The 25,316-nt window shown below is 41.5% G+C and overlaps 1 protein-coding gene across 2 annotated transcripts in view; it reads left to right on the top strand.

The window, feature by feature from the left end:
- The window catches only part of NGLY1 (N-glycanase 1), a 59,483-nt gene extending 34,523 nt beyond the window's left edge, over nt 1-24,960 (top strand). For both annotated transcript variants that reach the window (XM_068970954.1, XM_068970955.1), the window contains exons 5-12: nt 3,494-3,716; nt 6,858-6,979; nt 8,146-8,291; nt 9,950-10,060; nt 11,968-12,132; nt 17,694-17,879; nt 23,539-23,716; nt 24,097-24,960. In XM_068970954.1, the coding sequence (XP_068827055.1) occupies nt 3,494-3,716; nt 6,858-6,979; nt 8,146-8,291; nt 9,950-10,060; nt 11,968-12,132; nt 17,694-17,879; nt 23,539-23,716; nt 24,097-24,272 (1,307 nt within the window). In that variant the 3' untranslated portion in view covers nt 24,273-24,960. The remainder of the gene's footprint in view (nt 1-3,493; nt 3,717-6,857; nt 6,980-8,145; nt 8,292-9,949; nt 10,061-11,967; nt 12,133-17,693; nt 17,880-23,538; nt 23,717-24,096) is intronic.
- Nucleotides 24,961-25,316: the final 356 nt, after the last annotated feature.

The following is a 25,316-nucleotide window of genomic DNA, read 5'->3' as shown; positions in this document are numbered from 1 at the left end:
ATTACCAAAAGTTCTATCAGATGGTTGCTGTTCTGACCTGTCTGAGCTCTTAACCTGCATAGACAGGGCTCCACTTGGAATTCTCTGAGTCATAGTTAATGATCTTGCATAACCAGGGAACACTGACCCTCTCTCTGTGATGTGCTTGTTCCTAGCATGCACCGTATCCCAGGAGGACACAGACTTGGAAGCAAAAGTGTGCTGTGTTCCCTCCTCCCATCCTGACTGTTTGCTGAACAGTGATGACTCTCAGTGATACTATGAAGCTTGTTAGTTCGCTCAGTTTCTGTCATTTATTCCAGTATTTACTGAGCACCTACTGTGTAGCAAGCTCAGCTGCTGAAGAGATGGCAAACAAAGTCCCTGCCATCGTGGGTGAGAAAGCCAGAGACAGCTCCTCAGATCTGGCAGGTGGTGAGTTGTGCTGGGGAGACAGGCCAGGAAGACAGAAGAGAGCGCACGCAGGGTGCTCTTGGGAGAGGGTCGTCAGGAAAGCTTCCCTTGAAGCAGTGATTCCTTTTCTGGTGGAGGCCCTGCCAGCTGCACGGGCTCCCTGCTCAGGCGTGAGCACGCCGTGTTCAGGGGCTGCAGAAGAAGGAACATGACCAAACGCAGTCAGGGAGACAAAGGGGGTCTGTTCGCTCCCTCCTGTGGCTGCTGGCGCAAGTTATCACAAACTTGGTTCCTTAAGGCAGAAGTGTACTGTCTCACAGCTGTGAAAGCCAGAAGCCCGCCATCCACATCCCTCGGCCAACATCAGGGTGTTGGCGGGGCCACACTGCCTGGAGGCCCTGGGGAGACTTCCCTGCCTCTGCCAGCCTCTGGTGGCCGCCTGCAGTCTTTGGTTTGTGGCTGCATCACTCCCGTCTCAAAGACCAACATCTTCAAATCCTCCTCCTCTGTAAAGTCTCCCACTGCTTCCCTCTTGAAGGGATACATGGGATGCACTGAGGGTCCATATTTAGTAACCTGGGGAATCTCCTTACCTCAGAGTCCTTAACTTCATCATATCTACAGAGGCTTTCTTTTTTTTTTTCCCCTTCACGGTGACATTCACAGGCTCAGGGGCTAGAATGTATATGTCTTTGGGGGGCCATTTTCAGCCTCCACGTGGGCCAGCTGCAAAAATAAAAGAGACTTTGGGTTGTATTCTGAATGAGATAGAAAATCATTGGAAGGTTTCAAATGACATGAGCTGCCTTGTGTTTTTAAAAAGATTATTTTTCTGTAGGGACTCAGTGGAGAAGCAGGATGGCAGTGCTGTTTTTCCAAAAGTTCATCTTTGGAAATGAACATTCACCAATATCTCTTTGTTGAGAAGTTTTCATATTGTACAGGAAAAGCTAAGCTCTTCTTGCCAGTCAGTCTGCCCTCTTACTCCACATTTAACAGCTGTTATCATGTGATGTGTTTCTTTTCACATCTTTTTCTGTTTATTTACATCCATAAGTAGTTAGTTATATATAAAAGTAAACTGTTTGTGTTGCAGAGTTTACACACAGTGTGTCGTCTCTTATGTGTGCAGCTCCACGGTGCTTTTCTCACACGTCTTGGAGGCCGCTGCCCTTCGCCCGTGCCTGCAGTGCGCACATTGCCACTCATACTGTGTCCCAGTGCTCCACGGACGGACATTGAGAGGGGGACCAGTGTCCTCTATTCTCAAGGCTTCCAGGGGAAATCCTTGGAAAGCATGCCTGCCTACCTGAAGGAATGTTTCCCTGGGATGGATGTAAAAGTATCAAGGGCATGTGATGCTTCTGTACTACAGTGGGTCCCTGGCAAACAGGCTGTCTTCCAACTTGTAACAGAAGTGTCTGGGAGTGTTTGTTTCCACTTAATGAAATTATTGAACTTTCTTATGGACTTTGCTAATTTTTCTAATGATTTTGTAAATATTCTTCCTGATTTATAGACATTCTTTATATATTCTGGATACTTTTCTTTGTTGGATGCATTACATTTTGTTCTCAGTATTCTTTGATTTCATTACTGTACCTTTTGAAATTGAAAAATTATCAATTTTAATGTGAGAAAATTATTTTTACAGTTGTGTTTTGTTTTCTCCCCCAAAGTTGTAAACATAAACTTCTGCTTTTATAATATTCTGTGTATGGTGTTTATATATATGTATGCGTTAGAAGGAATGGAGGAAGAATCTGATATCTGGACAGCTACTTGTCCCAATACAATTTGTCGAACGGTCCCTCCTCTTAGAATTGCTTTAAAGGCTAGCTTTATTAAATACTGTGCATCACTTAGAAATCTGTCTTTCAGGACTCTTTCTTTTATTTCATTCGTCTGTCCTTTACCAATATCACAATATTTTATTTAGAATTTTTTAATGTGTCTTGAAGTACTATAGGCAAATTTATCTTAAAAGTTGTGTTGACTATTTTGTGCATTTCCTCTTTCATATGAGTTTCTTGCAGTTAGCTTGTCAAATTTTATGAAAAATTATTTTCTAGTGTGTGTTGGGATTTCATTAAAGTTCAGGTTGATTTGTAGAGAATTAACAACTTGAGAATATTGTTTTCCCACTCAAGAACATAATATATTTTGGCTTTTTAATTAATTAATCTCTGTAGTTTTTTCTTTAAAAATTTTTTATAATTTTGAAATAAATATAAGGATAGAGTAGAATAGATTCAATACCTGTGCCCAGCATCAGATTTTATTAGATCTTAATATTAGGCCATATATTTCCTTCATATACGTGTTTTTTAACTATTTAATAATAAAACATTAAAGACAGGAATGAGACCCATCTATGTCTCCCAGATTCTTGTCCTCTCTCCTTTCCTTCTTCCCAGAGATAACACTCCCTTGAATGTGGTTAGAGACCCTTTTATTTGATACAGTGACTATAATATGATATGTCATGTTTACTTGAAGGGTTGTTACATATATTATAAACATAGTTGTGCTTTTATGTGTTTTGTGGTAAGTATTTTCCGATGAATTACATTGTACAGTTGAGGCGCTAATAGTAGAAAAGCTAGTAGGGTGGTTTTTAATATGCCTGGATGTCTGCGATTGCTGCCTGTAATTTTGTGGTTGTTTCATATTTACTTGATTTATGTCTGATAACAGGTTTAATGCAGTCATTTAAAAATGTTTTTCAAAATCTGTTTTGGAGGGGTGGTGAAGTAGGAAAGGATAGCTTTATTACTTTGCTTGGCAGCAGGGGGATACAGTGGGCTTCTGGGAAAAGTCATGTCCCCAAAGTCAGACTGACTTTCTTCCTTTGTGCATGCGTGACGATCCCTGCGAGCCGGCCGTGCTGAGTGTGGTGTCGGTCGGAGGATGCAATACTCAAGCCCGACGGCTTTGCGTGTGCCTCCCAGTGCAGCGACAGCTCTGTCTGCATCCTCTCGTGAAGACCTTTTAGATTGCCTTCTGTTTTCATTTATTTCAGCTTCATATTTGAGAATAAAATGTATGTGGGTGTTTTTTTTCTGCTTTAGGTCTTACTCAGTTCTGTTCTAACTTTCAGGTACTAATGTAAGTGAAGAGGATTTTCTTTTGCTGGAGCTTTTACACTGGTTTAAGGAAGAATTTTTTCACTGGGTAAATGACATTGTGTGCAGCAAGTGTGGTGGCCAGACTAAGTCCAGAGGCGAGTCATTACTCCCCAATGATGAGGAGCTGAAGTGGGGTGCGAACAGAGTGGAAGACCACTACTGTGATGCATGCCAGCTCAGCAATCGGTTCCCACGGTGAGTGTCCACTGACGGGGAAGTCAGAGCAGTCCCTCGCGGAATGGTCAGGAGAGAATTTTACTAAACCAACTTCTGATCTTCACTTTTGTTATTAGAAGTATATTCCTCCAGAACACGGGTCGGCTAGCTGTGGCTGACAAGCTCAGTCCAGCCCACGTCCTGTTTTTGTAAATGAGGTGTTAATGGAGCATATCCGTGCTGCTTTGCTAACTCATGATCTGTAACTGTTCTCGTATTACAGTGGTAGAATTGAATACTGGCCACAGAGGCCATATGGCCTGCACAGTCTAGAATATTTGCTGTCTTGCTTTTTATAGGAAGAGTTTGTTGACTCCTGAATTGAGTATTGTCCTAGCAGTGTAATGCTGTAAATTGTGAGTTTTTCTTCTTTTAATACATAGATTTTAACTTTCTGATAACATTAATAATAATACTGATAGCACATAAAAAATAATGCTAAAAGATTAGAATAATACTAATCTTTGTGATGGTAAATACAGTGCTGCACTTAAATCATCTGATGGTAAAATGGAAGGTGAAAATATAGTTAAAGACTGTCATGTTTTATATTATTTTTTAAAATAGTTTCATTTTTTGAAACTAATTTTGTTTTTCCTTTTTAATGTTTACTGTCATGGGGTTATTAATTGAAGCATGCTCGACATATGTTACGTTATTTTCAGGTATACAGCATAATGATTTCACATCTGTAGACACTGTGAAATGATCAAAGTAAATCTAGTTACTTTCGGTTGTTATACAGTTAAAATTTTTTCTTTGTTATGAGATCTCTTAAGATTTATTTTTTAGCAACTGATGGGTGAATGTATAAAGAAGATGTGATATTATATATACACCATGCAATTCTAGTCAGTCATAAGAAAAGAATAAAATCTTGCCATTTGCAACAGTATGATGGACCTTGAGGGTGTTATACCAAGGAACTAAGTCACACAGAGAAAAACATGTACTACATGATTTCACCTGTGTGTGGAATCTAAGACCAGAGCAAATAAACACACAAAGCAAAACTAATAGACACAGAGAAAAAAGATTGGTGGTTGCCAGAGGGGAGGAGGGTTGACGGGTAGGAAGAGCATGAAGGGAACCAAGCATAACATCCAGAAATAAAATAGAGCAGTCCTGGGGGTATGATGCACAGCGTGGTGACTGTAGACAGTGCTGTTGTATCGCATCATATTTTATTTTTAATGAAGAAGCTTGGTGCTTCGCCTGCCAACCTAACCTACCTTCATATCTCTTGGTTTTAAACTAAAGGAATTGGAACTTTTCTGTTAATTTTTTCCATCCTTTAATATACAATATACAAGTCTCTTATTAGACATTCTTAATTGACAATACTTATAAAATTTGGTTGTGTCATTAGGTAAGAAAAGATAGCAAGTTTTTCTTCTTTTTGTGCAACTTTTTGAAATACCTGATTTTAGGGGCCTCAGTACTCAGTTCTGTCCTAAGGGAGAATCAGTCCTGTGATATACAGAGTTCAAGATAAAGAGAATCCAGTATCCAATAATTATCTGTAATTTACACCAGTTGTTTCTTAGTTTAGCATATATGTGCGCAGGTACTTGCAAAGATCTGAAGGTAAAAATATATATCATTATACGTAGATTGTCCTCATAAACTCTAGGCTGTGGGTATGGACTGATAGTGCATGGGGTGGGGGCAGAGGCTAGGGAATACAAAGGTATTGTATTTAGACCTTGTCCTTTTCCCTGTGAATCGTGTACTCATCTTGGCTGTTCTCTGTGTAGGGTTGGGAGGATGGACACTACTCATTAGAGACTGTGGCCTTTCACCTTGACACAAGTGGTGTTAAGGCATGGAGGCACAGGACGCTCTAATTTTGCTGCTATCACTTCCTCGTGTAAATAGACCACTTGTTTCAGTAACTACATTACCTAAATTATAAATTCATTTAACTTAGCATAAGCCAGAGCATCTGCTTGATTGAAGACAAGCTTGTCACTGCTGAGCCAGTGCATTTGTGAAGCTGTGTCCTTTCTGCCTGAGCTCATGGCGAACATTTCTTCTCAGCTGGGCACTTTCCCTGTGTAGCTTTATTAGCTTCAAATTCCTTCTCAAACATAATATGCAAAATTCCATGGTTTTCAGCTTTATGGTCATTTTAGAACTGGAGTAACTGTTTTTGTCTTTGCCCACACTATGCGGTTTGCAGGGTCGTAGTTCCCTGACCAAAAATTAAACTTGGGCCCCAGCAGTGAAAGCACCCAGCCCTGACTGCTGGACCGTCAGGGAAGTCCCTGGAGTAACTTTTTAAAGAATGTGGAAAATATATTTCAAAAAACCACTTCCAAATTAGCAAGCACCTTCAAGTGAATTGGAAGAATAAAAGTGTAATCCAAATGATCATTAGAAAGAAAAATAGTGTTTTAAGTATTAATAAAATTGAGTTCAGCTAAGCTTTCAAATCTTTATTGAGCAGTTTATTAAAGTTGTTTAAGTACAATGAGCTAATTATATCACTTATTCGGCTAACACTCATGCTTAAAGCAGATTTCGCAGAGAATCTCTGTCTCTCCAAAGCCTGCCTGTCCTGCAAGGCCCAGTTCAGGGGCAGTGTCTCCTCCCTGAACCCTGTCCCATAACACCGATTCTGACCTGTTGTGTGGCTTGTATCATGTCCTGTCATGTACTGAAATTATCTGTATTCTGTCCTTTTCTCTCTCAGGACTGTAAGCTCCTGAAGGCTGTGTACCAGTGTTTAGTCATTTTTCACCCAGGATTCTAGCACAGTGCCTCTCACATTCTAGACTCTGTAATCATTCTTTAAGAATATGAAGTTAAGAAATATTACTGTTTAGCACAAAGGTGGCTTCCCTCGTGATTCAGACAGTAAAGAATCTGCCAACAATTCAGGAGACTCCAGTTCAATCCCTGGGTGGGGAAGATCCCCTGGAGGAGAAAATGGCTACCCACTCCAGTGTTCTTGCCTGGAGAATCCCATGGACAGGGGAGCCTGGCAGGCTACAGTCCATGGGCTCACAGAGGATCAGACATGACTGAGGGACTAACAGTTTCTTTCAGTGTAAATTCTTTAGAATTCTTGGTTTTGATAATGAATCGGCACTTTTTGTTGTTGTTACTTTAAACCAGGTATAATAATCCCGAAAAGCTTCTGGAGACGAGAAGTGGACGGTGCGGGGAGTGGGCCAACTGCTTCATGCTGTGCTGCCGAGCCCTGGGCTTCGAAGCCCGCTACGTCTGGGATTACACAGGTGCGCGGCATGGGGGGCGCCCTGAGGCTGGGGCGCACGCTCCTGCCTTGTCAGTCTGAGGCTCCGCTTGCTTTCTGTAAGGTAACAGGATTTTTTTATGGGGAGCACGGGATCTTTTTTTTTTGTTTTAGTGGCTAGTACTTTGCATCATAAATATTCTTTAACAGTTTGTAGATACCACGCCATTTTTAGTCATGCTGTTTCTCTTTGGATAAGAACATGTGCAATAATGTTCTTTAGAAATTCTTTATTTTTGTAGAGATTATAAGATTTAGTAATTTTAACTCAGTATACAATAAAAAATAATAAAAGCCATGTGAGATTTATATTGTCTTCATTTACTTATAACTTGTGTCACTTACATGTTCTTAGATTTTTTCACTTGTATGTTTCTGTTGTTTTCTTAGGGTAAAATGAAAGCTTCACTTAATAGTTACTTGGGTTTTTTTTTTTAACAATCAAATAGAGACCATGAATAACCAGACATCCACTGTTAGATCTCTGCTGGTCTACAGTTCCAAAGTGGAATTAACTCCTTCACATTAGCAAACTGTGTGTATTAGCCCCATGTTTTTTGTTTTTTGCTTTTTTAATTTTTAAATTTTAATACTCATGGGCATAATTTCCAAGTACCATGGGCTGCTCGATTGCTATGTGTACTTTTTTTTTAAAGGATGATGCATTGTTGCTTAGTGGAAATTTTATTGATCATTTGTTAATATTTATTTATTGGCTGTACCGCCAGAATGCAGGATCCTAGTCCCCTGACCAGGGATTGAACCCGTGCCCCCTGCAGTGGGAGCATGGAGTCCTAACCACTGAGCCACCAGGAAAGTCTCAGCTCCATGTTTTTGATGCTGTTGTTCAGCTTGTTTGCCCCTTTTAGAGTTTTCGCTCACATGATTTCTAACCAAACCTAACACTGACTCTACTGAAGTAGAGTTTCCAAGACATTTTCCAAAATTTCAGAGAGAAATCAGAACAGCCATTCTAGAGTCTTGTATAGCATAGAATGGTCAGGCTTGCTCATTCAAGTTCCGTGTTGCCTGTTGCTGTGTGGTTCTCCTCTTGGGCGCGTGTACAGTTACCGAAGATCCTTCTGGTTTTATACACTGAACTTTTGTTTCCTACCCCCGCTGCCTGTCGCCCGCCCGTCACGTGTGTAGACCACGTCTGGACCGAGGTGTACTCTCCGTCTCAGCAGCGCTGGCTGCACTGCGACTCCTGCGAGGACGTCTGCGACAAGCCCCTGCTCTACGAGGTTGGCTGGGGCAAGAAGCTCTCCTACATCATAGCATTCTCTAAGGACGAGGTAGGACATGGGGACGGGGGTGGAATGCGTCCTAAGAATAAAATTGGTTTGCTCTTTTGACAGCTTTTGAAGGTATAATTGACATAGACTGAGCAGCATATATTTGAAGTGTACGATTTAATAAGCGTTGCCCTATGTCCACGCCCCTGAGATAACCTTTGCAGTGGAGTCGTGAAGACACTCGTCATCCCTGCAGTTTCCTGTTGCTTCGTCTTCTCTCATCCTTGCCCCTCTCCCTGCAGTCCCCCACAGCTATTTTCTGAGACCAGAGATTAATCTGCATTTCTGGAGTTGTGTGTATAAGTGGAATCATATTTATTCCCTTTGATGGGGGGGGGGTGCTTTTATCTTACTCATTGTAACTGTCGTGAGATTCTTCTATGTGTTTTCATGTATCAATTGTTTATCCTTTTGCTGAGCAGTATTCCGCTGTATGAATGTACCATGCTTTGTTTATCCATTTGCCTGTTGGTGGACATTTGGGTTTTTTCCAGTTTTTTACTATTTCCAGTGCAGCCGCTATTGTCTTTATATGACAGTATAAAGGCACAAGTCTTTGAATGAGCATGGCTTTCTTTTCTCTTTGGTAAATGCCTACAAGTGGAATGACTGAATCACATGGTAGGTGACTTTAACTTTTTGAGAGGTTAGCTCACCTATTTTCCAAAGCCATTTTCTCTTCTCACCAGCACTGTGTGAGGGTTCCCAGTGTCTCCATACTCTTGCTAGCAGTATGGTCTGACTTTTTCTTGTTGGCTCTTTTAATAGATGTGCAGTGATTTCATTTGCATTTCCTCAAGGACGAATACTGAGCAGCTTTTTATGGACTTGTTTGTCATCCATTTCTCCTCTTTGCCCTTTTTTTTTTGTTTGTTTAATTGAGTGGTTCATTTTCTTATTCTTGGGTTTTGAGAGTTCTTCATATATTCTGAACACAAGTCCTTTTTCAAATATGTGCTTTGCAAAGATTTCCTCCCTGTCTGGCTTGTCTTTTTAATTCTATTAATGATTTTTAAAGAGAATAAATCGATGGAATTCAGTTTATCGATTTGTTCTTTTGTGGATCTTGCTTTTTGATGTTACATGTAAGAGATGTTTGCCTATCTCAAGCCACAAGGGTTTTCTCCTAAGTTTTCTTCTAGAAGTTTTATGCTTTTAGTTTTACATTTGTGTCTGTGATCCCTTTTGGGTTAACTTTTATGTATAGTCCAAGGTGTGAATTGAAATTCATTATTTTGCATATGGATAATGAATTGTTGTAGCACAATTTGTTGAAAAAAATTATTTTGTCTACTAAATTATCTTTGCACCTTTGCCAAGAAACAGTTCTATAATGTTTATATATATGTACCATTTAGATAATCAGTACGATAAAATGGAGTTTTTATTTTTTGAATTTTATGAGATCAGCTTTGTAGATAAATTTTGATAGCTAATTGTTGGGAAAATTTTATCTCCTAATCACAGTCTTCCTTGGATGTGTACCAGTTAAAATATGAGTAAAAAGCATATTTGATTTTTTTCTACAGATTTAAAAATTTTAATGAAAAGATTAGCATTTAAAAATTTCTATTTAAGAATTACATGCTTTCTAGGTGTTTAGCAAATTAACATTGATGGTTGTAATCTTGTTAAATATTTGTGTCTTGTAATTCGAGGTGGTTGATGTCACTTGGCGATATTCTTGTAAACATGAAGAGGTAATCTCTAGAAGAACTGAAATTAAAGAGGAATTACTTCGAGAAACTATTAATGGACTTAATAAGCAGGTATGTGATGGGTGTTTGTCATTTTTGAGAGGACATTTGAAATTTCTTACATACTCAAGAATAGCAGCCAATTTTTAACCCACTGCAGTTCTTGAAGTAGTACACAAACAAAAATATTTAAATATATTAAACGTCTTTTTTCATTAAAAATTTTGAGGACTCATTTTAAATTTTGTGGGTGGGTGTTTGTTTGTGTTTTTTTTTTTTGCCTTAAATTGTCACATTTCAAAGTGAAAAAAAAATTCAATATATGTAATACTTGACATAAATATTTTCCCTTGGACGTCCCTGAAGGTCCAGTGGTTGAAGACTCTTAATGCAGAGGGCATGGCCTCAATGCCCATGTTCCCTGGTCAGGGAGCTCAGATCACATGTGCTGCCAGGGGTGACCAAATAAGTAAAAGTCTTTACCAATCCTCCTGTTAAAAAAAATACATATGATATATAGCCTTATTTTTTCTAAGTGTCACTTGAATATTATTACATGCAAGTATCTACGTGGTGAAATTTCTGAAAGAAGGCACAGGAAATTATTAACTATGCTTACTTCTGAGGAGAACTAGGGGTCCAGGAGGGAAGTTTCAGCTTTGATTTTTTACTCCTTTTGTGTACTGAAATTTTTTTACTATATATATGTGTATTATTAATATTTTTCATGATTTAAAAAACAACTAAATTTGCATCTTGCAAGCAGTTAGAACAGGGCAGATCACCGTACAGTGGCTGAGATCCAAGGTGAGTCTCCTCCTACCTGGACTTCTGCCATACCCCTAGTGTGCAGCCTTTGCGAGTGCCTCAGCTGAAACCCCAGGGTGTTTGCTGGAGCCTGGGAAGGGCCTGGACTCGGAGACTGGCCCCCAGCACTGGCGGGCCTGCTGCGTCCGTGCCCGGTGTCCCAGCACACCCGCCTGCTGGGAGCATGGCTCCCCTTGCCATTTGGTTGGTAGGTGGCAGGTGCCTGGCAGGGAGTTCAGTTCTCCTCAGTTTGCTTCTTCCCTTGGGCCACCGTGGTAGCTTTCTGTTGCATTCAAACAGGTGTGGTGTGGGTGTGTGGTCCCCTGCTTTCCTCGTCTTCTCAGCAGGACAGCTGGTCTTACTCAGAAACAGAACCCTCTGCCTCTGTTTAAAATCTGGGCCAACAGAGGACATGGAAGGGCTCCCCAGGTGGTGCAGTGGTCAAGAATCCACTTGCCAGTGCCAGAGATGGCAAGAGACCAGGGGTTCAATCCCTGGATCAGAAGGATCCCCTGGAGCAGGAATGGCAACCCACTCTAGTGTTGTTGCCTAGGAAATCCCTTGGATGGAGGATCCTGGTGGGCTACGGTCTGCTGCTGCTGCTGCTAAGTTGCTTCAGTCGTGTCCGACTCTGTGTGACCCCATAGACGGCAGCCCACCAGGCTCCCCCATCCTTGGGATTCTCCAGGCAAGAACACTGGAGTGGGTTGCCATTTCCTTCTCCAATGCAGGAAACTGAAAAGTGAAAGTGAAGGCGCTCAGTCGTGTCTGACTCTTTGCAACCCCATGGACTGCAGCCCACCAGGCTCCTCCATCCATGGGATTTTCTAGGCAGGAGTACTGGAGTGGGATCCCATTGCCTTCTCCAGGGCTGTGGTCTATGAGGTCACAAAGAGTCGGACACGACTGAGGACACACACATGCACACATACGCAAAGGGTGTGGAAAATTGGATATGGGTGCTAAATTATTTCTCAACATGAAAGTTACAGAATCATTTTTAACTTTCCACAGTATCGTTTTTATTTTCCAAATAATTGTATGTATGAAGATAAAGTTGGTTCGTTGGACATTATTAAAATCCAAATGTGTTAATTATAGTCATGCTTACAGATGGACTCCTGTGTTCTCTTAATCTTTAATGACTTTTTGTTTTTAAACCTGAATTATAGAGGCAAGTATCTTTGTCAGAAAACAGAAGGAAAGAACTTCTTCAGAGGATCATTGTGGAACTTGTTGAATTCATATCTCCCAAAAGCCCTCAGCCTGGAGAGCTTGGAGGAAGGACGTCTGGGTCCTTGGCCTGGAGAGTCGCCCGAGGTGAAGCGGGTCCAGAGGTATTTGCTTCATTGCAGCCCGATAACCTCCTCACTTTCCCACTTCTGTCCTGTACCCTTTTTATGCAGAAAACCCGCTGACCACTACCTTTCGATGAACTTTGCAAAGTAATTATTCCAAAGTGTAAACATTTGAAGAGAGCTAATTGACGTAGTATAATTGCACACAGGAGTTAGCAAAGCAGTTAAAATGGGACTTTTCTGTTGTTACTTTATGTAAATTTCTAGTGCAGTTATAACTTTTACTGAAGTACATGAAAATGCATGAATTATAAGTGCACAGCTTAACAGATTTTCACAAACTGTTAAACACATAACCACTAACCAGAATGAGAAGTAAACGACCAGTCACCACCTTTCACCCCTAGGAGTGACCTTTATCCCGGTTTCTAACATCAGGGACTAGTTTTGCCTGTTATTCTGCCTTATGTAAATGGAATCACACAGGATGTACTCTTCTGTGGACAGTTTCTTTCTCTTACATTATTTAGTGAGATCCATAGTTGTTGCTGCGTGTTTATCGTACATTTACTCTCACTGTTGTATAATATCCAACTGTGCGGATATTCTGTAATTTATCCACGTTACTATAGGGTATTTAGGTTGTTTCTCAATTTTGGTTTAAAATTGTTGTACTGTGCTGTTTCCAAGATATGGAAGTGGCCTAAGTGTCCATCAACAGATTAATGGATAAAGAAGTTGTGTTGTATTTATACAATGGAATAGTATTCAGCCTTTAAAAAATAATGAAATAGTGCCATTTGTAGCAACAATGGATGGATGTACAGATTATTATACTAAGTAAGTCAGAGACAGATATTATATGATATCACTTATATGTGGTATCTGAAAAATAATACAAATGAATCTATTCCAAAATAGAAGCATACTTTGCACATATAGAAAACAGCCTTCTGATTGCTCAAATGGGAAAGGGGTGGGGGTATAAGTTAGGAGTGTGAGACTGAGAGAGGCACACTACTGTATATAAAATAAATAAACGTCAAAGCTCTCCTGCATAGCACAGAGTACTCTACTCAGTGTTTTGCAATAATCTATAATGGAAAATAATCTGAAAACAGACATCTGTCTGTGTTTGTGTCTATGTTGTGCTCAGTTGCTTCAGTCGTGTCTCTTTGTGACCCCATGGACTGGAGTCCATCAGGCTCCTCTGTGCATGGGATTCTCCAGGCAAGAATACGGGAGTGGGTTGCCATGCCCTCCTCCAGGGATCTTCCCAACCCAGGGATCAACCCACATCTTCTGCGTCTCCTGCATTGTAGACAGATTGTTTACCCACTGAGCCACCTGGGAAGCCCTATCTATGTATAATTGAACCACTTTGCCATACAGCTGAAATTAACGCAGTGTTGTCAATCAGCTACCCTTCGGTTTTTTAAGCGTTGCTGCTGTGAACACATGCAGACATGTCTTTGGTGAGCGTTGTGTATGCTCAGGTGGGTGCACACCCGGGGGCAGAAGAGCCGGGTCCAAGTGTGAGGACCGGTGGCTTCCAAACAGCTTCACACTCTGCCCAGCAATGTGAGATTTTTGTATGTCTTTACCTGTGGTTCCCTGTCTTTTTCATATTAGCATTTCTAGTGGTATATAGTATTATACTGTGATTTTTTTCTCTAAGAAGCTAATTTTCTCTGGAAATTGTGGTGGTTTTCTGTTCTTTAGCTTTATCTGTTTCTGACTGCTCTCCGCTGCCATGCCTGGGCTTGCTCTGGTTGTGCCGGGTGGGAGCCTCTCTGTAGCTGTGGTGTGCGGGCTTCTCGCTGCGGCGTCTTCTCTTGTGGCGCGCAGGCTCTGCGGCTCGCAGGCTTCGGTGGTGGTGGTCGTGTACGGGCTTACTGTCCTGCAGCATATGGGATCTTCCCGGATCAAGGGTGGAGCCACTGTCCCTGCATTGCAAGGTGGATTCTTAACCACTGGACCACAAGAGAAACCCTGTAGTCTGATTTTTATAATTTATTTTTTATCGAAGTTTAGTTGATTTACAATGTTGTGTTAGTTTCAGGTTTACAACAGAGGGATTCAGTTTTACATATATATCTTTTTTTCCCCCTGTTTTAAAATTTACATTTTGGTGCTGAATAATGACATTGAATGTCTGTCTTTAAACTTTCAGATATCATCTTTTGTGAAGTCCTGTTCAGTGCTGTGAAAACTCTTTAAGTACAAGTGGGGAACATAATAGAAATCTGGGTCATTCTGCTAGTGAAAGTGTTCATTTCTTACTACATTCTTGACCACATCTAGTTTTGGCTAGAAATTGTTGTTGGTGTGAGTACTATTACATAGTCAGACTTTTTGTAAATATTATCAGTTAATCTCTCAAAATTAAGTGATGAACAATGGGAATATAATTCCTAGAGTTAGATGCTAGCTGAAAGCATTGTGCTCTGTAATGGACATTAAGAAAGTTCTTTGCCCTTAGGGAGCTTAAAGTTGACTCACTAGAAAGCATTTATTATAAACGCCTAAGAAGATAAGTAATGAAAAATGCTTGAAAGGAAAATTACCAAAGCTTTATATCTACTTTTTCCAAATTTGCCATTATTACACCTCATTTCTCTAATAAAGGAAGAGTGGTGAATTATCCCTAGTCAACATTGTTTACTTTTAAATTTATCTCATCATATTTAGCAGGCGAAGTGGTGGTTCAGCCATAGAATAACGATCTGAATTCAACAGATAACTCCCATCCCTGCTGATGCAGTGCTCATTACAAGTAGAGATCTAAATGAAGCCAATTTGAAAAGAGCCGGTGTCACTCACAGCTGTGTTCAGTTTAAAATATGGGTATTTAGGTCTTCATTTCTTTTTCTTTTCATGGATGAGTGTGCTTCCTCTTGCATGGCATATAAGTTAATTAAACTTTGAAAATAGGAATTGGGCTATATGCCCAGATTGTTTTCCCTTTTGAAAAAATTTGAAATTTCTCAATTATGGAGATCATTTTAGAGCTGTGAATTTTAAAAGTCATTTTTCTCTTTAGAAATAGATGTTTATTTTAAAAGTCAGTCCTAAAAAATTAGGGAACTATATGTCTTGAAATCAGCCGGACAAAGAAGGAAACATTAGTGATATTTTCAGAAAGAGTTTTGTCTTAACCTTAAATTTTAAAGCATTTATGAAATATTAATGTTATAAATGATATAGTCAGTAACATACATATTTTTCTTTTCCTTTTTTAATTAATTATCCTTTAGTAAAGTAGTAGATAATGCTACTTAAAAATTTTAATTCTGTCTGGTTTATGGCAGTACTCTGAAATATCTTTGATAATGAAATATCTTTGATAAAGAAGAGAAGAATGGGGAAGTATTGTTATCTGCTAGTATACTAATTGATATTTAGAAAATCACCTTCTAAAAATAATAAACTGATTTTATTTTTTACGTAGTCTTTGTGGCAATAATAATCACAGGTTCTAGGGAATTATCTTCTTATTTATACATTTGTAAATACTTTCTAAGATATTTTATATTCTACTTACTAATCTTTGTACATTTGTTTGTTTGTTTTCTTTTTAATTTTCCAGTGATTTTACTTACAATGTCTACTTTCTTTTTTTCTTAACTTTTATTTATGTATTTTTATTTATTTTTTATTTTATTGTATTGGTTTTGCCATACATCAACATGAATCCACCACAGGTGTACACGTGTTCCCCATCCTGAAACCCCCCTCCCACCTCCCTCCCCATACCATCCCTCTGGGTCATCCCAGTGCACCAGCCCCAAGCATCCTGTATCATGCATTGAACCTGGACTGGCAATTTGTTTCTTATATGATATTATACATGTTTCAATGCCATTCTCCCAAATCACCCCATCCTCGCCCTCTCCCAGAGTCCAAAAGACTGTTCTATACATCTGTGTCTCTTTTGCTGTCTCGCATACAGCATTATCGTTACCATCTTTCTAAATTCCATATATATGTGTTAGTATACTGTACTGGTGTTTTTCTTTCTGGGTTACTTCACTCTGTATAATCGGCTCCAGTCCATCCAACTTATTAGAACTGATTCAAATGTATTATTTTTAATGGCTGAGTAATACTCCATTGTGTATATGTACCACAACTTTCTTATCCATTTGTCTGCTGATGGACATCGAGGTTGCTTCCATGTCCTGGCTATTATAAACAGTGCTGCGATGAACATTGGGGTACACGTGTCTCTTTCAGTTCTGGTTTCCTCGGTGTGTATGCCTAGCAGTGGGATTGCTGGGTCAAAAGGCAGTTCTATTTCTAGTTTTTTAAAGAATCTCCACACTGTTCTCCATAGTGGCTGTACTAGTTTGCCTTGTACATTTGAAGTTTTCACATTGGTTAATACCTGGTACCCAGTGTTTAACCCCCCCCAGGAAAAGCATTGCCTAGTATCTTGATTGATTAATCAGTGATTAGTTAAAAAGCAAGACATTGATACAGACTAGAGCAGTGGTTCTCAGCAGTGGGTGATATTACCTTCCAGGAGACATTTGGCGTGGTGTCTGGGACATTTCTGGTGATAGAACTGAGAGGGGTGGTCCCACTGGCCTCTTATGGGTGAGACCAGGGAGGCTGCCACAGGGCACCTCCCCATCCCCCCTACCAAGGAGGACTGACCTGACCCGCAGGCGTCTGTGCTTGTGTGTAAGGGAGAAGGGGGCATGGTGTCGGTGCCATGCAGATGCAGGGTAAATGCAGCATCTTTCTCAAACTGTAGATTCACTCAGTGACTACAGGAATTTAGGGGACTATTTTGCATTAAAAAAAACTACTTATTTTGTAAGAGAATGCAAAATTGCCTGCAATTTTAAGGTATAAGTTTTTGTAGCAGTTTCACCCCGTGCAGAAGATCATTTCCAGCTATCCTCTCCCTGCTTCTAGCATCAGGAAAGGACGCTGATGAAATGACTTTTGGCTGCGGCCTGGAGGGGGAGAAAGAGTCACGTAGCTGGAGAGTAGCAAGCACAGCCTTCCAAATGCACGTGTCAGGGCCCCGAGGCAGGAAGGAGCTGGCTTTGTAAGGAGCTAAAGGAGGAGGGACACAGTGGGGGCATGGAGGCAGCAGGGAGGAGGAGTGTGGGGTCAGGTGGGGGAGGTCGCAGAGGACGAGCCGTGTGCGGCCACCTTCGCGGGGCCCTAGGGTCTCAGTGCAGCAGGAGGTCAGTGCAGCGAGGTAGGCAAGTGAGTGATGTGCCCCACTTAGGTCCTTAGCAGTCGTTCAGGCCTGTGTGGAGAGGTTGAGTCGAAAGCTAGGAACAGCTGTAGGAGACGACTGGTGTCCAGTTAAGCAGTGGTGGTGGGAGTGAATTCATGTTGGCGCACAGTCCCCAAAATGTAAGTCACAGCTTCAGTTTATGTTTCTTGTTTTCTGCTTAGTAATGTCTGTTGCTATGTCAGCGCCACACTGATGATGTTTAACCTGTAAGAGAATTTCCGAATTCCCCAGCGGTGCACCACACTTGCCCGTTGAAGGATCGCTTCACCCTTCTCCATAGCGGTACCTCTTTGTGCGCCTGTTTTCTATTATGTTGAAAACTAATTCTTCTTTTTTTTCCAAGAGTAAAGAAAGCCTGTTCATCCCCTCTGAAAATGAGAAGATTTCCAAACAGCTCCACCTTTGCTATAATATTGTAAAAAATTATTATGTCCGAGTTTCAAGTAATAACCAAACCATTTCTGGATGGGAGAATGGTGTGTGGAGAATGGAATCCATATTCAGAAAAGTTGAAACAGACTGGAACATGGTAACGTAATGCATGAAACTCTTTAAAATCTCAGTCATTCTTTAAACAAATAGAGATCGGCTTCATTTGTCACTTGGTCTTAATGTAAAAACTGATATGAGAATTATGTTTAGTTATCCTTAAACTTGTAAAAGAAGATCCTGCTCCCAATGTTTAATGAAAAGTCCATTAGAAATTTGTGTGTGTGTATCAAGAAAGTACCTGTTTTCATCAGAGGCCGAATTTAATTCTTTCGTGGGGGAAAAAAATTCATGTGTATGAGCAACTCATGTAACTAGTTTTTGCATGAATATATGGAGTATATTACCCATTTCCTTTGTGGATGTGTATTAATTGCCTGCTACAAAGCAAGCTACTAGCTACCATAACATTTAGTTTAGAATCCCAAGAGCTAACCATTCGACATGCTTCCATTTCAAGGGATTATGGCTGGTTGAGCAGCAAGATTGGTTTATTTCTTCTGTTTCCTCTAGAATAACGGAAGAAACGGATGCTGGGACTGTGGTGGCTCATTATACCAACGTGTACATTGTTGTCACATGTTATCTGTAATAAGAAAGAGGCTTTGCTTTTAAACTACCCCCTCCCTTAGAAAAACTCACCAAAAATAAGTGCAGAGCTACTCACATGCCCTCGCTAGGTCTGACCCTATACTGATAGATTTCATGGGAGTGAACGAGCTTATGGGCCTCTTTAACTTGCCAAGTGAGAGGTGCGAAGTCGTTCACTTGTGAGACACTCAAGTGGATGTAGCAGGAGAGTCACGGAGGAGCAGCAGCTGGTGTTTCTGAGCATCTGCACCATGCTTATCCTTGTGCTAGGCGATCCCCAGCGTGCAAAGGGTGCACACCGATAAGGTCCCTGCTTGCTTCTCTTTTTCCCCACAAGTTTGTCTCCTAAACTTAAATTGGTGCACATTTTGACCATGTTTTTGTAATATGCTAAAAATGATTTATAGGCTTATTGAGATTGTAGATGTAGGAATTTAATTCTTTAGTTAGAGAAGGACATAGATAAAACAAGACTTAAAGTTTCCAGATGGGTGTATCTGTAATTGACTTGTTGATGAGCAAGGATGGACTCCTAAAAGACTGTCCTTAGTTGCAGGGTTGCTCTGAACAGAAAGCAGGAAGGGACAGATGTGGCTCTTACCAAGGGCTTGTCTGCTGGCTCCCGCACGGAGCCCAGCGTGCTGGAGGAACCGCTGTGCGGGGAGCAGAGGCGGTCTGTAGCAGGCTCTCGGTCCTGACCTGCAACCATCCACCTGCACGTGAGGGCCAAGCGCCTGCTGTGCCCGCAAGGACGCGAGCGCACTGGCCTGGAAACTCCCGGAGGGAGACATGCCCTGGGTGCGGGAGCCGGCAGAGAGAGCTCCGTGGAGTGGGCGGCACTGGAGCCCAGCGCTGGAAGGAGAGAGGTGTGGTCAGACAGGAGTGGCAGGTGCTTCTAGAGCTCTGAGTAGATCTCACAGCCGGGGCGGGTGTATTGTGTGAGGAAGCTTCTGAGTAAGGTGAATGAGATGTGAGGCCATTGCATGCGGACACGCCTACTTAAGTGTGTGCCTTCATGTACTTTTACAAGGGGCCCTGTTTTGTTTGTTTTTTTTTAAAAGCTGAATGAATACATTTCCAGTTCTAAATGAAAAACGCTAGAATTGTAACTGTACGTGTAGAAACTGGTAATTCAGAAGTAATATGTTGCCATTAAAAACGTGGGTTTTCCACTTGAACCTGTATTTTCGCTCTTTCCTGGTTCCCCACGAGGGACTCTGACTACACCAGAAGCAGGACCCATCTCCCCACACTCTTCCTCGCGGGGGCCACGGCAGGGCACGTGCAGCCGGTCGGTGGGTGTTGAGAAAAGACCTTTCCCTCTCCCAGGAGTACAGAGACTTGCTGAATTTTACTGCTTACAAATATACCATTCAACGATGTCTGGATTTGAAAGGAACATAAAAAGCTAAAGAGTTTACTGAAGAGTTCACTTTTTAAGGGCACTTTTTAAATGTTCTTAGATGCTCTGTATTTTTGAACAGTGTTATTCTCTTTGCAACTAGAGTTAGTGCTTTTTGATGCATGACGTGATGTCAGGAATTGATGCAGTCATTCAGAATCAGGTGCTGTGCTCAGCTTTTAGGATCTAGTGGTGAATTTCGAGACAGACTTGAAGCAAGGTTCCGCTTGTGCCAGAGGAAGACACACGGACCGGCTGCAGAGACAAGCGAGGGAAGCGCCGTGTGAGACAGAGGAGCCGCCAGGTCCCGGAAGGCCTGGCAGGGGAAGGGAGTTCTGCGCTGCCAAGGCCGGCAGCAGAGGAGCCTCTCAGAGTGCAGTGTGAGAAACACTATATGCAAACACACCAACCTGAGAAACAGCTGGCAGGTTCAGAGAAGAGGGGGTCGTGGGGAATATGGGGAAGTAAGGTTGGAGGCGTGGATGGGTCAGGCCCCAGGGGCTTGGGTGACCTTGCAGTTATGCAGTAGGAAACCACGCAGGCGTTCAGGCGAGGGAAGCCCATCGTCACACTGGCCATTCGTAGGCTGCGAATGGAAGCACGGGAGGCGTGGACCAGACAGTGGGAACTGATGGTGTTCATGATGGACCTCGGCGAGGAAATGGAATAACCAGAAATAAGATTCCTGAGCAAGGGCAGTGAACTCGCGTCGGAGGAAGACTTGAAATACAGCTGCTCTGCTGGAGACGCAGGCATGACTGACTGCACGGTGAACTTAATTAGAGCTCATTCAGCAGCCTCAGCAGAATGCTGATTTTTAAGAGCATGCTAGAGAACCACTTCAGACAAGAGCAGTACACACCAGACCTCCAGGAAACCGGAGCAGCGGGCTGGCCAGCCTGGCGTGTAGTCATCAGAAGATCGTTCCGTGAAGGTCTTCACAAGAATGGGAGATACGGGAGGAAGCTGACGTGCACGTTGTTCTCAGTCTTGAGAGCAGTGGTCGTGGCCACAGCCCGCAGGACCGGTTCCGTCAGGGTACCTTGTGAGCAGCACAGCTTGACCCCACTCCGGCAATCTCGCCCCTCTTCGCAGGCGGTCTTGTGCCTTCTGTCCTCACAGATGCCGGAGTGGGACCAGGGCGCCTCACCTGTGAGCTTAAAAGGCAACACACAGACGGGAGTTTGCAACAGGCAGCAGTTACAGAAGTGCTTTTTTTCACCTTTAGAGCAAATAGTTGACTAATAGATAGAATATATTGTGAATTTTCAACAGAAATAAGACCTGTTTTATCTCCATGTGCTCTTCCTTTAACCTAAGGGAACTTCTATTTGCTCAGTGTGTTTAAAGGTTTATTTAAGCATTTAAGAATTCAGTGATGAATTCCGTCTTTTAGCTTTTTAGAGTCATTAAAAATTGATGCCTTTAGAACTGAAAAATGTGAGTCTTAGAAAAAGCAATTCTTAGACAGGTTCAGTAGCTATCAGAAACCTTTTGTGAAAGTTAAAACAGTTCTGGCCCAGACCCACCTGGTACAATGAAGGCAGGTCTTAGGGGCAGCTCGAAATTTGAGGTTAACCTGACTTTAGCCTATCCTGTTCTACATGCCTGCACTTTTATGGGGGGCATTTGAAGCTCCTGAGCTCTGAAAACACACAGGACGTAGAAGACACACAGAAGTGAGATCACTTTCCCCCAGTCTTTTCATTTCTTTCCACCACCTTTCTTCTAGTAACCCCTCTGTTTGGCTCATTGTTTTCAGATGCCTTCCTTTACTAACCTCTGCTTTGGAGGAGTAGTTAAGTCATGGATAACCCATAGAGGCCCTGTCGTTAAGCAGAGGTGAACCCTCTGGCCCCCAGGAGCACAGGTGCAGCCCTGAGCCCAGGTTGCCTGCAGACAGCTGCAGGGAGGCTGCGGTGGCCAACCGTGGGCCGAGGTCCTGGAGTCGGGCAGGCGGCAGCGCCCATGCCTGGGTCTGCTCTGCAGAACAGCAGTAGGTGGGTGTGTATTTCTGGTCTCAGGAGGTTAAGTCGTTTTCCTTGGAGACTGATTGTTTAATGATTTTATTATCGCCACCTTGCTAATTCTGAGAACTCAAATTAGCTGACACATTTAACCTGGAAGAAAACTAACTATAGGTCACCAAATAGAATGAAATATCAATAGCATGCTGGCAGTGATTGACTTCTTACTTGACTGAAAGCTGGAATAGTACGGAATTGGATGGCAGGTGTGTTTCTTGTGGTACTTCCAGCTGTTTGCCCCAGAGAAGTAGATTAGATGTTTCTGAGTGTGTGTGTCTGTGTGTGTGTGCACGTGCATGTGCAGGTTTCTGGTACAAATAAATACTGTTTATTAAACCCTGTAAATCTAGAACCTATGCCCTAGAGAGTAGTTTATGATTTGGTTAAGTTACATAATATAAATACATCTGAAATGAAATAGTTATACTTGGGTTACAGAGTATTGGCAGTTCAAGGTGGGATGAAATTCTGGAGGACCATGAAAGCCAGGACTTTGGATGTAATGTGAGAGGCAGGCAGTTGCTGTGAGTTCTAGACCAGGCAAGTGATAGGAAGGAAGTGGGGTTTAAAAGCGTTAATTAGGCAGGTGCAGAAAAATGAGAGTAAAGTCGTGGCCATATTGACCAGGAAAGAGGTTTTTGGTTTTGTTTTTTTTTTCCCCCAAGACTTACAATGCCCAGATTGTTGTGTGGGGAGTTTGGACACTGAGCATAAATGATTAGAGAGTCAGATTCTCAGGGGGTTGAGCTGGGGTGAGTGGACATCTGTTTTCATATCAGCATTTGCAGAGTGTAGATGAACCTGTGAGAGCAGATGGACTGGAGGCTTCGGTGAACCTGTACGCCTCTAGCATGTTGGTCAGGGCGCTGATGGCAGAGGCCTGGGGAGCATCCTGTTCAGAGAGGCACGAGAGGAGCGTGGACATGACCTTTTTAACCAGCACCATTACTTTAGCAGTAACTGAGGTATCTCTTGGTTTATAGTGTATGGCCCATCTCATTCTAGGAAAGCTTATCTGAAAACCCAGGCGTAGAAAAGAAGATAAATTAAGGAATAATTGCATTTAAGAGGACTCTTCATTTTCATCCATATGCATCATAAAGTTCATTTTAAATAGCTGGACTTAATCACTTAAAAGAGAATATAATTCACCAAAATTTGGTTAGTGGGCAGCCTTAGGGCTATACTAATTGATGCACCTATCATTCAACTATTACCTTCCGTCCCTAGCAAGAGATGCTAGTAACATGAAAAATTGTTAGCAGTAAAAATCTTTGCTAAGCTGCTAAGTCACTTCAGTCGTGTCCAACTCTGTGCGACCCCATAGATGGCAGCCCACCAGGCTCCCCAGTCCCTGGGATTCTCCAGGCAAGAACACTGGAGTGGGTTGCCATTTCCTTCTCCAATGCATGAAAGTGAAAAGTGAAAGTGAACTCGCTCAGTTGTGTCCGACTCTTCTCGACCCCATGGACTGAAGCCTACCAGGCTCCTCCGCCCATGGGATTTCCCAGGCAGGAGTACTGGAGTGGGGTGCCATTGCCTTCTCCAAAAATCTTTGCAGTGGAGAAAAACGAGGTTTTTAATAACCAGTTGTTCATAGTACATGTGACAGACTCTGACGATCTGTGCTCTTACACTGATTATTTCTGACAGTCCGTTTTTCCCCTCCCTCTTTACAGGTGTATTTAGCCCGCAAGGAAGGATCATCTTACGCTTACATTTCCTGGAAGTTTGAATGTGGGTCAGTTGGCCTAAAAGTAGATAGTATTTCCATTCGGACAAGTAGTCAGACGTTTGAGACCGGAACAGTACAGTGGAAACTGAGATCTGATGCCGTACAAGTAGAACTGACAGGCGGTAAGCATCTGACTGGAGAACTAATCATAAAGGGTGTGTTTAATACTCTGAAAAGCAATTGTACTTATTTGAAGTGTAGTTAAGGGTTTTTCTTACCCTGGAGTTATTCATACTACTACAGTTAAAAAAAAAAAATGTTTCAGTTAAAACCTGTACTTTAACCTCATTATAATAAAAGGCTTTGTTTCTTATTGTAAAGCACAAATGGAAAGAGAAAAACCATTCCTTTTTCAGAGGACACATTTCTTCCATAAAGAAAAATTTGTATTTAATTTTTTAAGGGTTGATTTTTACCTATAAGGTAGTTATGTAAAATGCATTCAAAGCTATCTCTGGGTTCTTATCAAAAGCAAGGTATTAATTTTTTTTTTCTCCAATAGATAAAACGCTTCGTTCCTATCACGACTTTTCTGGGGCCACTGAAGTTATTCTGGAAGCAGAATTAAGCAGAGGAGACAGTGCTGTTGCTTGGCAACACACCCAGCTGTTTAGACAAAGCTTAAACGACCATGAAGAAAATTGTTTGGAGATAATTATAAAATTCAGTGACCTTTGAGAACCTGAACATTACAGAGAAGCTGGCAGTAATCAAGGACACAGCTTGTTCTAAAGTAGTCTCTTGGTGCCATGCATGCTTAGTTGGCAGTCTGCTCCCCTCTGGTAGCACATTTCCCTGTTGGCTATCCATCATGTAACCCTCATGAAAATATATCTTTATACCATGGACCATAATGAAACCTTGAATTAAAAGCTCCCTTCCATATGTGACTCTTGATTTGGAGTGAAATCTTACTGCCCTACTATGAGAATTTAACTTAAAAATTGTAATTGTTGGCTTTAAAAGTAAAGGGAAGGTATTCATGACTAAATGCTATTCAGGATTATGATAGAATCTTCAGCTAATAATAGTAATTTGACAGTTTCTGATCAGCCTTTACTTTTTCCATAAGTAGCTGAAATAGATCTAAGATTTTAAATTTATAATAAATGTGAACATGTATCTCATGTTATAATGCATGAAATTTTTATGATTGTAAATATGTAGGCATTTAAATAAATTATTTTGCGTTACATCTTTTTAGTGGTTACTTTGGCTAAATAAAAATCTTAAGTATGCTAAATACTGAAAACCACTTGAATAGCCCAGAATTATGAAAACAACATTGCATAAATTCAAAGATACATTGTAAATCCATGGTATGTGGACACTTCTGAAAATGCTTTACTGTTGAGTTTATTTTTGAGTATTTTTATCTACCTCATTGAATAAAATGTTTTTTCTTGACTTTGAAACTATGTAACTGTATTATTCAGTATCCATACAATGTATCAAGAGTTTTCATGCTATGTTGGGTGTAACTTCTCCAGTTAAACTTCCTGAACATGTGTGAAGTGTTTGTGTGCAAGAGTGCTGTGGGGGCGGTGAGAAAGATGACCCCTGCATTCCCAACCTGCAGAGGCCTGTGTTGATAGTCTACAGAGGGCCTTCCCAGCTCTCCAGGCCAGAAAAGTACCTTCTCAGACTTTCTCACCCTGTGTCTGCCCAGTAATGCGTTTACAAGCATTATAAAATACCTTCCGAAATTCTGAAACAATGGTA

Source organism: Capricornis sumatraensis, chromosome 4 (assembly GCF_032405125.1).
Source record: "Capricornis sumatraensis isolate serow.1 chromosome 4, serow.2, whole genome shotgun sequence".
Lineage (NCBI taxonomy): Eukaryota > Metazoa > Chordata > Mammalia > Artiodactyla > Bovidae > Capricornis > Capricornis sumatraensis.
The sequence above is the reverse complement of the archived record's forward strand: the minus strand, read 5'-3'. Positions and strand labels throughout refer to the sequence as shown.